Source organism: Centroberyx affinis, unplaced genomic scaffold (genome assembly GCF_046629955.1).
Source record: "Centroberyx affinis isolate AG114_WGS23_722 - 3 ecotype Tasmania unplaced genomic scaffold, CSIRO-AGI_Caff_v1 ptg001636l_1, whole genome shotgun sequence".
In the NCBI taxonomy this organism is placed as follows: Eukaryota; Metazoa; Chordata; class Actinopteri; order Beryciformes; family Berycidae; genus Centroberyx; species Centroberyx affinis.
In genome coordinates, this window is record NW_027280073.1 from 3,314 (window position 1) to 18,631 (window position 15,318).

At 42.1% G+C, this 15,318-nt stretch overlaps 1 protein-coding gene across 1 annotated transcript in view; it reads left to right on the forward strand.

Moving 5' to 3' along the window:
* Positions 1-846: 846 nt before the first annotated feature.
* shisa8b (shisa family member 8b) overlaps positions 847-15,318 on the forward strand; it is a 42,838-nt gene continuing 28,366 nt past the window's right edge. Inside the window, exon 1 of the mRNA XM_071528231.1 lies at positions 847-1,526. Coding sequence (XP_071384332.1) covers positions 847-1,526 — 680 coding nt within the window. The remainder of the gene's footprint in view (positions 1,527-15,318) is intronic.

The following is a 15,318-nucleotide window of genomic DNA, read 5'->3' on the forward strand; positions in this document are numbered from 1 at the left end:
TGAGAGCGAACATTAAATTCTCCATGAGTTTCTGTTTCCTTGTGCTCTTTTGAAAGCAAAAAAATACAAAAAAATAGGATTATAATCTCTTATCGTGTAAGGTAAGAGTATGTTCTGTGATTCTGGATGTTGACTTTTCCAAGATTTCCTGCTTTTTATGCGCCATGTTGCTCATTTAAAAGCAAAAAATAGATTTACAATCATTTATAGGTAAATTGGGTGATTCTAAACATTTAATTTTCCTTGACTGTCTTTTAATATGCCATGTTTCTGCTTTTAACATAAAAATAGCGTCATGATCCTTTCTCACTATGTCACACATGCACCATAACAGGGTTACATTTTCTCTAGATTGGGAGCGTCCTGTTTAAAACATCCTCTGCCCTCTTTCCATTATCGATTCCATAAGCATATAAGATCAATAGAGTTACATCATGTGTTGGATCGTTGGAACTGAAATCGATTGCGCTTCACACGAACATACAGGAGAACGCGTTTGGTTTCGTTTGGCAGTGTGTGAAACTCACAGATAGTATGAGAGAGCTGCAGGAACATGTTGAACTTCACCAAGACGGAGAACTGAATGTTTTTTTACCTCTGATGTGTTTGTTGACGTTTTATAAAATATTATCACTGGTTTGGCCTTTGGGGAATAATGTCAACTGTCTGTAAGAGCAAAAAAGTAGAAATTTGGGGTGAAACAAAGATGTTACAAGACACAGAGAGATATAAGGATCCTGCTGTTGATGGTTATGGGGCGAAAAACGAGTCACTTTGTCTTTAATGACCTTTGTTCTGTCCATCTGTTTGCTTCCCGCTCTAAGCCTGCAGGTTGGACTTTAGGCGATGGCGTCTCGCAGCACCATGGCGGCCGCCACACGCCTCCTCTTCCTCTTCCTCCTCTCCCCCCTCCTGACGACCCGCCCCGCCCTCGCCCAGGAGGACCCCCCCCCCTCCGTCACCACGGTGAGCGCGACCGACGCCGACCCGTCCGTCGTCCCGACCGCGCCGGCCAACCGGACGACCCCCGGCTACGCGGAGACCACCCGGAACGCGCCCCCGGAGACGGGCCTGTCCACGCCCACCAGCGGGGGGGACGCCGACGACGAGGACGACCCTCCCGTCGGCGGGACGCGTTGCCAGGGCTACTACGACGTCATGGGCCAGTGGGACCCGCCGTTCAACTGCAACGCCGGCGTCTTCCTGTACTGCTGCGGCACCTGCTTCTACCGCTTCTGCTGCCAGTTCCGCCAGCAGCGGCTGGACCAGAGCATCTGCTCCAACTACGACACGCCCATCTGGGCCAACACCGGCAAGCCCGTGGCCGCCGTCACCGAGGGCCAGGGGGACCAGGACCGGGACCGCACGCACCTCATCGTCTACATCATCTGCGGCGTGGTGGCCATCATGGTGCTGGTGGGCATCTTCACCAAGCTGGGCCTGGAGAAGAGCCGGGGGAGCGGAGGAGGAGGAGGAGGAGGAGGGGGAGGAGCCGGGCCGAGCCACGCCGACATCAGCAACTCCAGGTGAGGAGCTCAGAGGTGGAGGGGGGGCGGGGGGCGGGGGGGCAGATCTACAGTGTATATATATGGGAGCAAAGGAGTGGATGGGGTGTGTGTGTGCGTATAATTGTTTGTGTAAGTGTGTGTACATATGCGTATTTGTGTGTCTGTGTGTGTTTCTGTGTGCATGAACGCATGTGCATATATACGTATTTGTGTGTGTGTGCATGTGTGTGTGTGTGTGTGTGTGTGTGTGCATGTGTGTGTCTGCATGCACGTGTCTTACGCTGCGTTCCAGAGATGTCAGAAAGTCAAAATACACTCGAGTTCAATTTGCAGCGTCACATGACCTTAAATCTGTCAAAACACCTGTGTGGCATACAGTCGCGCTTACAACTGCCATGCTAACAAAGCTAGCAAACATCATCAAATACCACTGACATTACATTAGCTGTTTCATGGGGAACAGAAAAAGAAAATCTCACAGGCGTTCGTGTTTCTCCCCTGTTTTTCCGAGCTCTAACCACCGGAATGTACAAAGGTTTTAATTCCAACTAACAATCTGGAAACTCCCCGACTTCTGACTTCTGAAAGAACACGCAGCATCAGTGTGTGTGTGTGTGTGTGTGTGTGTGTGTGTGTGTGTGTGTTAAGTAAAGCGACCCGTAAGCGTGATCTGAGCGGCTCGTCTCAGTCTCACACAACCCGTTTAGACGAGCTGATCACTTCACCTGCTGGGAGGTTGTAACTGCATTTCCTGTCCCGCTCTGTATTGACGCCGAATGCAAATCATGGGAAACCGAAATGTGACCGAAATGAAGTTATAGGAGGAAGAGAAGAAGAAGAGAGAAAGAAACAGAGTGAGACTAGTGCTGAGGAACTAAGGGGGGAAAGGAAAAATTCTGATATTGATTTTAAAATGGTTTTGCACTGTGTGTAAAGTATTGTGCTGTATGAGCGATGTAATTCACTATGAGTTTCTGTAAGGGTTCATGCTCATGTGTATGCATCCATACACATGCATTCACCCATATACACCCATATATCACACCCAGTGTTTTTTCTTTTTTTTTTTTTTAAACATGTTTCTAATTTTCCATTTGTTTTCTTTGTTTCTCCTTTTTCCACTTTATCTTTCTTTTCTTTCTTTTTTTTATATTTTTGTTTTGTATTATTTCATCCCTCATGTACCATTTGCTTTGCTTGTAAGCATGACTTATATTTGAAATAAACAAAAAAATTAAAAACAACAACAAAAAAACGACCAAGCCATCTCTGCTATAGGGTTTTTAAAGCAAACTTGAAGAAGGAATAAGAGTGTGTGTGAGATAATTCCCTCTTCCAAGTTTGTCCAAGGTGTGCAAAACTATTTTTACCACAAGACAAGCGGGACTTAAATCACATATTACTATTATTATTATTATTATTATCGGATCAAAACAAATAATAAATAAGTATTTTGGATGTACTCTATCTAAATTTTGTCTCCATGGGCAGAAAAACAGAAATATTCAGGAAATCATTGAAGCTTTTCAGCTCAGTTGCTTCATATTCAAACCTCATCTCTCTCCACACACACACACACACATATGTATGCATGCAAGCACGCACACACGCACACACACACACACACACACACACACACACACACTCCAACTGCAGTGGGGTTAAATATATGGTTCAGGGTTCAATCCACTCCCCTCAGGAAATCATTAGGCAAACAGCAGCACAGCATGGGCTCAAATCCCCCTCCCCTCCCCTCCATCCCTGCTCCCCCTCTCCTCATCCTCTGCTCTATCCCTCTCTTATCCTTTAGGGTCTCAAACACACACACACACACACACACACACACACTCCTCTGTATCTCTCCAAACTACTTGTTTTCTGATCTCGTTTCTCTTTCAAGACTCTCCATCTCATCTTCGTCCATTTGTTCCTCTCGTCTTCCTTTCCTCCGTCACATATCATGTTGTTTTATGTTCCTCAAAGTCTTCCCTTCATCTCCTCTCTCTCTCTCTCTCTCTCTCTCTCTCTCTCTCTCTCTCTCTCTCTCTCTCTCTCTCTCTCTCCATCTATCTATCCATCCTTCCAGCCCTTCCTCTTCCTCTCTTTTCCTTCCTGGTTTTCCTCCTCCTCCTCTTTTCCCGGGGAAAGCGAGGCGAGGCAGAACCAGAGGGAGGAGGAGAAGGTTTCAACTGCTCGCATCTTTATTCCTTCCTCTCTTTTTTTTTTTTTTTTACCTCCATCTCTTCCTTCCTTCCTTCCTTTCCTCTTCCAGCCCCTGCCTGCCTCTCCTCTCCTCTCTCCTCTCTCATCCTCATTTCCCTCTCTGTCAGGGTCAATCCTCACCTGTTGGTTTATTTTTGTTTTGGCATTTTAATCAACCACTTAGCCAAAAATCTGGAAAAAACGCCCAAAATGAATTAAGAATAGCTCCACAACTATAAGGCCTACATGCATGGTTCTGGCCTACTTTGATAGGTAAGAAGCTGGAGAATATGGATCTATATCAGTAAACCTATAACTATTACCATTCAGGAGTAAATTAAGATTACGATTGCACTTTATTGATCCCCTAGGGGAAATTCGGGATGGAGATTGAACAAAGGAAAAATTACTATTTCAATCCTCACCTAGTATATTATCAGGCAATTATACATTATACACCATTATAACCAAGATCCCATGGATAGTGATGCACCTGAACCTCTTCTCCTACTCCTTGACTACAACAATAACAACAATTGATGACAATATAACAAAGTACAACAATTTCACACGGTCGGTCTCTCTATTTTAGTCATTTGGACACCCAGAGTGCCCAAAGTGTGCCAAATGGGAATGGGAGTTTTACTTCAAAATGCTGTTTATTTCCATAATTAATCAGGAAAGTGGACACACTGGACAGAAACACTCCACACACACACATCTTGCACGTCTCCTACGTCCAGATTTCCCCCCAGCAGCTCTCTCTCCTCTCTCTCTCTCTGCCTGTGCGTCTCCTTTTTACCACACACCCATTCGCTGGATATTAACACACAGGCAGGCAGGATTAATATTTCCTGGAGGGTAGCACCTCACTGAAATAGAAACACTCCGGCGGTATAAACACCCTGCCTCCATTATAGCCCATCTCACCAGATTACCGCTCCTCCTTGAGATTAAACAAATTTCACCAAGATTACGGCTTCTACCGTTTCTCTGCCTGCACGCCCGCTCAGCTCTTAGTCCTCCTGACACAAATCCCCGGTCCAGAAATGTACGTGCAGCTAAGACCTCGTGTACCGTGAGCACTTTATGAGGTGAAACACACAAATATATAAATATATCCACACAGTTTCAGGCTTGGATGTTAATGTGGCAAAGCACGGTGAGCCAGGTCTGCACTTTGCTCTCATACCTTAGCAACAATTCCCCAAACCCTGTCTTCCACCTGCTCTTTCTTTCTTTCTTTCTCTCTTTCCCACCTTCTTTTTTTTTCTCGCTCTCGTTTCTCTCCCTCTTTCCGCAACACCCTACCATATTGTGCAAGCTGATTAACACTTAATAAATCCTATACCAGTTCTCCCGAATCAGCTTTGAAACTTCTTAAAAAAAACAAGGTGTTTCTTCCTCTCTAGCCCCCCCACCACCCCAACCCACCTCACTCACACACACACACACACACACACACACCAGCTTCAGTGTGTTTGTATGCTGCACTAATCCCTGGCCAACAAAAGGAAAGGACCCGCCTCAGGTCACAGTGTCACGTCTAATGAAAAGCCTCCAGTGGAGAGAGGCTGGCTTTACGCAGAAAAAGTAAACAAACAACCACTGACCTTCATCTTCACACACACACGCACACACACACACACACACACACACACACACACTCGCTTTGTGGTGATTTATAGTTCAATTAACAAGAAGAATGATAGTGGTGGCCTTTAGGCTGCCTGAGAGAGAGACGTGCGGTGTCCGCTTCACACCAGAGTGAGGCTGGGGTCTGAACATGGCGGCCGGACAGGTCACATGATCTCTAAAAAGTATCAGTGTGTGTGTGTGTGTGTAATGCATACATATTTGTGTGTATGTGGCATGTGTCTGCCCGTGTGTGTGTGTCCTAGCGCTCCGGCTTACCGCTGTCATCATGTGAAAACCTCGTAACTCCAATTTTGGTGATTTTCAAATTTGGTGATTCTTCCATTAGAGGATAACATGCTCATCTATACTGTAGGCTATAGAAGGAAATTCTCAGACCCCTCCTTTCAAAATCCAGTGGAAAATTTAAAAAAATGTCTTGACATTAAGATACAAAAGGCTGTTTTTCTTAGTTCCTGATAAGTTGACATGTTGGAGATACGAGGTTTTCACCCGACAGTGACGCTACAAGCATGTGGAACCATATGTCTGCCTTCACCCGCATGTCATATATCTATATCTATGTGTGTGTGTGTGTGTGTGTGTGTGAGCGTTGTTGCCGAAGGCTCTTTAGGCATCATGTTATGTAATGGGTAATGAGTGACATCGCCACTTAAAGGGCTTGACCTTACTTATGCCGCTCTGCCCTATTGTAAAGCAGACAGATAAGCAATACTCAATACAACATGGGCTGCATATAGACTGCAGGCACATGCAACAAATGGGATTGCTTTTCCATTCCGCCCTCTCTATCTCTCTCTCTTTCTCTCTCTCTCTCTCTCTCTCTCTCTCACTCACACACACACACACACACACACCATGCACACACCAGGGTAAGAAATTCACTTGTAGAAATCCCACTTTGATTGATTTTTAGGGGCATTTTGGTCATTTTGGGGCAATTTGGGCAATTTTATTATATTATATGCTATTAAATTATACATTTGCATTGTGTATTGGCATCCAAACACTCACAATAGACCATGACATGAACAGAGAAACAACCAGAGACATTTCCCAATGCTTCAGGCTGCGTACTCGGTTGTTTTCTGCAGCAAAATCCGCTTTTTCTCACCCACAATGCACTGGAAAGAATCGCCCCATCACCATCGGCTGCCACGAATCAGCTACGGTGGCCCACGGGGGACAGTAGTCGCATTCCACATGTGAAAATATGACAAGTCAATGAAAAAACATGTGAACAGGGTGAAATATGAAAAATTCTGGGACATTTTTTTGCCCTTCATTCACGATTTCACAGATATTTTCAGAACTTTCTAGGACATTTTTGCCCGCAGCCCCCGTTAGTTTTCTCACCCTGACACACACACACAAATACACCTGCACACACACACATACATACACATATGAACACACACACACATACCAACACATGCGATACTGCACACACCCATTGCTCTATCCTATTTCTGTGATGAAAGCTCCGCTCCTGTCCTCTGCTGCTGGCGCTCAGTGTGACTCCTCTGGTTTAAGGAAAGAGCAGAGGGGAAGAGAGAGAGAGAGAGAGAGAGAGAGAGAGAGAGAGAGAGAGCGAGGGCGGGAAGCGCATCACACAGATGTGACTCAGACTTAAAAGCCCCCCGCCACGTGAGAAAGTGTGTTTGCACCGAGAAGTGAAAAGAGAAACAAGTTTCCAGCGAGTTTCCTCCTCTTCCTCCTCCGCTCCACTTTCACGGCTCCCTCCATCTCTCCCGCCTTCTGATCTCCTCCAGGGTTTGGCTGTCACTCTCTATCACCTCTCACCTGTCACCAGCGTGTGTGTGTGTGCGTGTGTGTGTGTGTGTGCATGTATGTTCGTGTGTAAATGTGTGAATGCGTGCACACGTGTCCGTCTGCGTCACCATTCGCCGCAATTCTTCCCCAAATGAAAGGACAAATAAGTTGACAGCTTCCTGGCTGGATGAGATGTGACAATTCCCACCCTGCAGCCTCTTTACCTTCCTCTCTCCTCCTCTCCTCTCTCCTCCTCTCCTCTCCCCTCCTCTCCTCGCTCCTCCTCCTCCGGCCTGCCGGGCTTCGCTCGGCCCACACACAGTTAAATGTGGGTCAGCGCCCACTGACTCCAGGGCTCGGTAGTGTGTTGTTTCTGTGTGGTGTGTGTCCGCCTGCCTGGTCGGTGTGTCTGTCAGAACGGGGGGAAAATGGACGACAGTTAAAAACTAGAAACTTTGGCGGCGCTTTATCTTGAAAGTGATCATTTTTGAGCAGTGGTGGAATGTAACTAAGTGCATTTACTCAAGTACTGTACTTAAGTACAATTTAGAGGTACTTGTACTTTACTTGAGTATTTCCATTTCATGCTACTTTATACTTCTACTCCACTACATTTCAGAGGGAAAATAAACACTACATTTATTTGACAGCTTTAGTTACTAGTTACTTTGCAGATTTAGATTATTAATACAAATTATAAATCAACTAATAAATTATGATATATTTTTATAGGTTAAGATACTCAGCAGTATATAAAGTAATTAAAATTAGCTCCACCTTTACCAGCTGCAACATTAAAGTGATGAACACATTAATGCATCAATAATTATAGTCCAATAACATGATATATATGATTCTGAAATGGGCCATTCTGCATAATGACTACTTTTACTTTTGCTACTTTAAGTATATTTTGATGCTAATACTTTTGTACTTTGACTTCAGTAACATTTTGAATGCAGGACTTTTACTTGTAACAAATTTTTATTTTTACACTGTGGTATTGCTACTTTTACTTAAGTCAAAGATCTGAATACTTCTTCCACCACTGTTTTTGAGGCTATTTAAAGGATGAATTCACCCCAAGAGGAAGACTCAGTCATTATCTACTCACTCATGTTAGTGGAAACTGCATTGAAGTTGGTAGGAAAACCAAAACACACAGCAAGCTAGCCCCCACAGCTCCATCTCAGCTTTCTAACAAACTACTGAAGTCACCAGAGTCCATTTACAGCTCCAAAAAAACCCATAAAATATCCATAAAATTTATCCAAACAGTTCATGCAGCATAATCCACATGGTTTCTAGCCAAATGACTGAGCTGTGGGTCCAAAAGTCCAATATCTCCCTCATTATCTCTTAGATGTTCCTCTCTTCTTCTTCCAAACATTTTTTAGAGAAAAAGCTCACTGTCAAATAAAGCATGGACACACAGCTGTATTCTCTCTGACCTTGCATATTTTACTGAGGTCTAATGTTTGTCTTGCCTTGATGTTTGGCTTGTACCGCCTAATTAAAGCGGAGGTACAGATGCAGCCATGTGAGAAGAAGTCCTACATTTTACTGCATGCTGCCCTATTGTATTAGGACTTTTTGACTTTGAATATAAAGCCGATTGTAAAGCTGCGATATCTTGCATCGCATCTCGGAGTGTGATGACGTCTGAACGGTGTTGACTGCGGTTTGGGGGGAAGGTGTCGGTGAAGGAGCCGCCGTTGCTCCTGGGCATGACCGACCCCCCCATATAAAAAAAAACCCTGTGATAGACAGAGAGAGAGAGAGAGAGAGAGAGAGAGAGAGGTGAGAGAGAGCAGAGAGGGAGGGAGGGAGGGAGGGGCAGAACAGGAGCAGACAGGTGTGTAGGGCAGGTAAAGGTAAACGATGGGAGGTGGAGCAAGGTTATTACAGTTTTGCATTTTTCATTAGTTTTTATTTTTATTTCGTTTTGACTTTTTGTTTTCAATTTCAGTTTAGTTTTAATTCATTTTTAAAGCGGGTTTGCTAGTTTAGTTTTAATTTTTTGAAAATGCTTAGTTTTAGTTTCAGTGTTAGTTTTAGTCTTTTTTTGTAATATGGGGTATTTGTCAGGGGTGAGATTCGAAAATTCAAAATACTAGGCTTATGTATGAAATAAATTGACAAAGACGAAAACTAAAGACATGTTCTCTATAATTTTTGTTTATTTTAGTTAGTTTTGTAAACACACAATACAGTTTCAGTTAGTTATCGTTTTTTTGTAAAGCCTCGTTTTTATTTTTATTTCTATTTCAGTTAACGAAAATGTTTTTTCACACCTAGTTTTCGTTATTTCGTTAGTTTTCGTTAACGATAATAACCTTGAGGTGGAGTTGAGGTGTGCTGCTGCTCCTGAACCTCAGCTATTATTATAACTCCAAGAAATGTTCAGAAATATGAAGTTTTGTTCCCTTTTCAGTGATCAGAAGGTGCAGATAGAAGTGTGAAAGAACAGAGTTTTGCTTGTCCAACATTAGAGAAAGAACAGGCTGCAGTGGCTGTTGGCAGTGGTGGATACAGTCCAGGTGCATGATGGGGGATTTTTGGCAAGCACCATGAAATGCCTGAGCTCTAATCGCTGCTGATCCTGGCCAGATGATGTCAAGGAGTGTGGGATCACTATGTTGCTGTCCTCTGGCTCTATGGATACCATCATAGATCACTATCTTGTTAAGACCGACTTCACAATTAAGTTGGGACATTCACAGATCTTAATATACACACTACCTGCTCACTACTCGCACACACACACACACACACACACACACACCTCACCCCCAAAACCTCCCCTCTTTTTTCTCCCTCTCCTCTTTATCCTTTCGTTATCTAATTTCCTTTCATTCCTTTTTTCTTTTCTTTCTTTCTTTCTTTCTTTCTTTCTTTCTTCATGTCTCTTTATTATACATATATGCATTTTTTCTTTTCCTCATGTACATATAAATTTGCTTATGCACATACAGTATATCTCAGTATTACATGTATGATCGAGATTGTTTTTTGTTTGTTTGTATGTCTACATGCAAGTAAAAAAAAAACAAAAGGCATTGAGTAATTTATGACTTTTATCGATCTCTATTGGCAACTTATAAAAGTCACATCTCCGCAATAGAGAAGCTAGCTGATCATAGCAGAGATCCAACAGAAATGTCTAATGAAGAGGAAATAATAATAATAATAATAATAATAATAATAATACTGCTTTGTCATTTGCTTTTTTTGGCTTGAGAGCAAACTATTGTAGCCTTTGCAGCTTAAAATGTGTTGTGATGGTGGTCGCTCGCTTGTACCAGTCGCTGAGCAGATGAAAATGTGAGTAGGTTCGGGATGGAGTCATTCCTATGTTCCCGGGATATGGCACATAATGGGAACATGACAAAGGGTCCTATGTTCCCAGGGTCCTATGTTCCCCAGTTCTAGGGTTAGGTTTAGGTTGGTTGTTTGTAGATTTTTACCCTGACCACAAGGGTTAGGGTTAGAGACCTTCAAATTCAAATAAAATGATAACCATTGGTTTTGTTGTGTTTATATAGCTGTTTTGAAGCCTTGTTCTAATAAAAAAAAAACTGGATAACATTTATGAAATATTTTAACTTGAAACGGGACAAATTTGACCCGAACACAATAGGAGGGTTAATGTGTGTTAACAGAATATTGAACTGGGGAACATAGGACCCTGGGAACATAGGACCCTGGGAACATAGGACCCTGGGAACTTAGGACCCTGGGAACATAGGACCCTGGGAACTTAGGACCCTGGGAACATAGATACGCTCCCTTGGGGATTGGGAGCGTCTTGTACAGGCCAGAAAGTGAGTTTTGAAAGCCAGAAATCTCAGCACCTGATGATCGTTAGAGTTAATTGGTATTGATCAACAACCCCGTCAACCCCCTGCAGATATATTGGAATCATTTTGAGCTATGGGGAAGGAAAATCTTACTTGATGCTGCTTTAAACTGAAAGTCTGATCAAAAGGGAGGCAGTGGAGCATTTTAGCCATGACCAGTATGCGGACATTTAAACATTTACCAACGAGAAAGAAACTCATAACTCCTCCTGATTGGCTTAGCTTGCAACACAAATAACAAATACAAAGTTTGGTCATTCGAACTGACCAATCCCTTGGTCAACTTTCATCACCTGAGTAAAGGATTCAATCTTTTTCAGTTCAGTTCTATATTTTTTGCAAACTGTGTGTGTATGTTTTCTTTTTTTCACTTTCTTCATCAAGTTCACCTGTGCTCATTACACATTAAGACTCAAATTTATGCGTACCACCGGTTGTTTCCCTTTAAATTCACTTTAAAAAAAACAGACTCTCTCGCATTCAAAATGATGCCCAAAGACACAAGCTATGCAAAAATAATTCTTTTGATTACAAAGACGAAGAGCAGATCAGTGCTCAGCCTGTCATCAGTGTGAAAACAAGTTTCTTTTTCAGACGTTTTATCCCTTCTGCACCTGTTTCTTAAGCTAAATATTCAGGTATGCAGGAGTTATTCTCATTCAGAACATTTGTGAAGTGCCAGGAAAACTATTTTGTACGAACATTGGATACAGTTTCTATTGATCTTTTATTGATGCAGCAGGAGAAAAAAACATCAATCTTTCTTCCTCAGTTCCTTATACAGCTGCATAATCATTCTGGGGTCACAGGAACATTTTGTTATATTATTTAAAGCCTCTAACCCTTGCACTACTTCATATTAGCTGCTTGATGACGGCTTAATGTTATTGATGTAGGAATTTAAGCTTTTTGTACTGATGCGTTCATTATAAGTTGCACTAGATAAGAGCATCAGCTAAAGTCCAAAACATATTTTCACTGTGGCCTTTGGTTTAAAAAAAAAAAAAGCAGAATCTACAGTAGATGAAACATATTTATGCCTTTGACTCATTTTCAGCATCTGCTATTAACTGTTTTGGTCCTAAATATTTCAGGAATATTCAGTTTTTCTTCCAACAAACAAACATTCACTGGCTGCTGGCTGGCAAAAAAAACCCAAAAACCTTTACACTTTCACTGTATATGAAGAGTCTCATCCCAAAATGAGCACCAACTGAAAAATGTGACTCATACTGAAAACACCGGCTGGGTTGAAAGTAAAAGTCACTCTGAATCATCTTTATGATATCAGCAGAACATCAATAACATTTGTACAAAATGGATATACAGTATATAGCGCTTTGGAGTGAAACCCTTCATATTTAAAGGAAAAATCCACCTGAAAACACTTAAACATTGTTCAAAAAATGGAATTTTCCTTTAAAAACTTTCCTTCACATTGCTGGTTGCCGCAACGCAGCGCAACAAACTTTGTTATTTGTAGCGCTACTCACATTGGATCACAGCAATGATGAAGTGGGATTAGCTGAGGAAAGGTCTGAGGGAATGACAGGAAGAGAGAAGGAAACAAGAGAGGAGAAAGATGGTAAAAGTAGTAAGTGAGAGAAAAACAAGAAAAAGGTTTTAAAATACCAGGAGAGCGAGGAGAAGTCGACCGACGGATAGATCGATCCGTCCAGGAGAGGGAAATCAGTCAGCTGTCTTAGTGTGTGTGTGTGTGTGTGTGTGTGTATGTGTGTGTGTGTGAATGATAGAGGTTAATTGCTGTCTTCAGGAAAAGGTCATAGGTGACGCACAGCTCATCAAGAGCTAATCTGGTTGTTTTAGTGGTTTCTGTCTGTCAACAGCTGCTTATTACTCAAACTCCATAAGGTTTTAATTGCTTGAGACTTGACTTGATGCATGAAGAGAAGACTTGAGACTTGACTTGACTTGGGTTCTGGTGACTTCGGACTCGACTTTGACTTGTACTTTGACGACTTGAAAAGGTTTCTAAAGTCTTGACTTGAGATCTTGTGTTTGTGTAAATGACTCAGATTGAAAGAGATGAGATTTGTTCCAGCAGACGACTGAATTTCAATTCTGTTTTCTGGATTTGTATGGAATGATTGAATTTATTGAAGCTGAAACTGATTATAGAAATCAAACTCATGATGCTCTTACCAAGTTTTTATCCTATTATCCTATTATCCCATTGAAAAGTCCTAGATATTTAGTTTTCTTTAAGATATTAAATTGATACTTGACTCTTGATTTGTTCTGACTTGACTTGCTGTTCTACATTTAGACTTGAGACTTGACATTAATGACATGGACTTGACTTGGATCTGACTTGGTAATCTACACTTAGACTTGGGACTTGATTTGAGACTTGTGCCTCAAGACTTGAGACTGACTTGGGACTCGAGCAAAGTTGACTTGGTCACACCTCTGGAAAATTGTGAACCAAATTTAGAGAATGAGCCCTTATCATCAAGCCAAAACCCTGCAAAAAAAAAGAGAGGGAAACAAGAGAGGAGAAAGATGGGAAAAGTATGTAGGTACAAAAAAAATATGAAAAGGTAAAAAATAATATTGGAATACAGAATACATAGCCTATAGCCTATATAGTTTGTCCGGGGAAGGAACAACGCCACCATAGACATTGTGAACTGGACCAAAAAAAATTGAAAATACATTTCCAGAGTCCATTACACAGTACTGGGTTCAGGGGGTCTGCATGCACAGCACCGGATCACTGATGTGTGCGTTAATTCGTGCATCTTCCCCGCTGCCTATGGATTATCTGTGATATGAAAATGCACACGGAAACACGTATGTTTGTCCTGACCGCACATACAGGTCTTACTGTATTCAGGACATTTTACATTAGTGCAATCAATGCAGCGATGATGGAGAGAGAGCCAGGAACACTGACATCGATACTGAGCCTGAGAGAGAGAGAAAGAGAGAGAGAGAGAGAGAGAGACGGGGGGGGACAGAGAGAGAGTGAGAGAGAGACAGAGAGAGAGGGGGGGGCAGAGACAGACAGAGTGAGAGAGAGAGAGAAGGGATTGAGAGAAAGAGAGAGAGGGGGGGGGAGGGAAGGGAGACAGAGAGAGAGAGACAAGAGAGAGAGAGAGAGAGAGAGAGAGTGAGAGGGAGTGAGAGAGAGAAACACACAGAGAGAGAGAGACAGAGAGAGAGAGAGTGAGAGGGATTGAGAAAGAGAGAGACAGAGAGAGACAGAGAGAGAGAGAGAGAGAGAGAGAGAGACAGAGAGAGAGAGAGTGAGAGGGATTGAGAAAGAGAGAGACACAGAGAGAGAGAGAGAGAGACAGAGAGAGAGAGTGAGAGGGATTGAGAGAGAGACACACAGAGAGAGTGAGAGGGATTGAGAGAGAGAGAGACAGAGAGAGAGATTGTAAAAAAAAAAAAAAAGAGAAATTCTAACTAAACACACTGCAAAAAAAAATCCATCTTAATGAGTCATTTAGTCTCATATTTCAGCCTTCAAGTCTTATTTTAAGACTTTTGAGGAGAGATAACTCCACTTGTCTCCAATGCAGCTTCACTTGTTTCAGGAGTTTTCTAGAAATGAGAGTCAGTCTGTTGAAACCAGTCAGAAAACGGCAGATCACTGCACTGCTGTCAAGAAAATGACTCTTGATTCTACAAACTTCTTGAAACAAATTGATTTGGCAGATTTTTTTCACTTATGTTAAGAAAATTACAACAACAGACTAAATCACTTTTTTGCAGTGTACAGGGTCAGTGACCGTGATCTCACCATAAAAAGACATGTGGCCAGAGAAAACAGAACATGCTGCCAATCAGGAGAGACAGAAACAGGAGAGTCATTTCCTGCTTTACTGTAAAAAAAAATATAAGAGAGTCAGAGATTTTACACTTACCAAGTATTACACTGAAGACTCCAAATGTCTCAATGTATTTACAGAAAGAGAAAAGCTCCAGAATTTTATTTTTTTGGGGGGGGGGAATGCAAAACACTGTAGAACCAGCAGCTCGGTTTGTTAGTGAATATCATCAGCTGCATGAGAAAATATGAATGTTGAAAATGAATTGTCTGTTACAGAATTACCCTCCTTTCCTTTTCCCTTTCTGTCTATTGACTTTTTACTTTTTATCTATTTATCTATCTAATTCTTCTCTGTCCAGTTGCAAAATTGAACTGAACTAGTAACGTTATTGAACGGCTTTTGATTATATTGTTGTTGATATGACTGTTGATATTCGTTATTTTACTGTTTATTCACTATTAATTATTAGTCAGTGTTGTAATCTTACCTCATTTTGAAATACTGAGCTGCTTCAGCAAC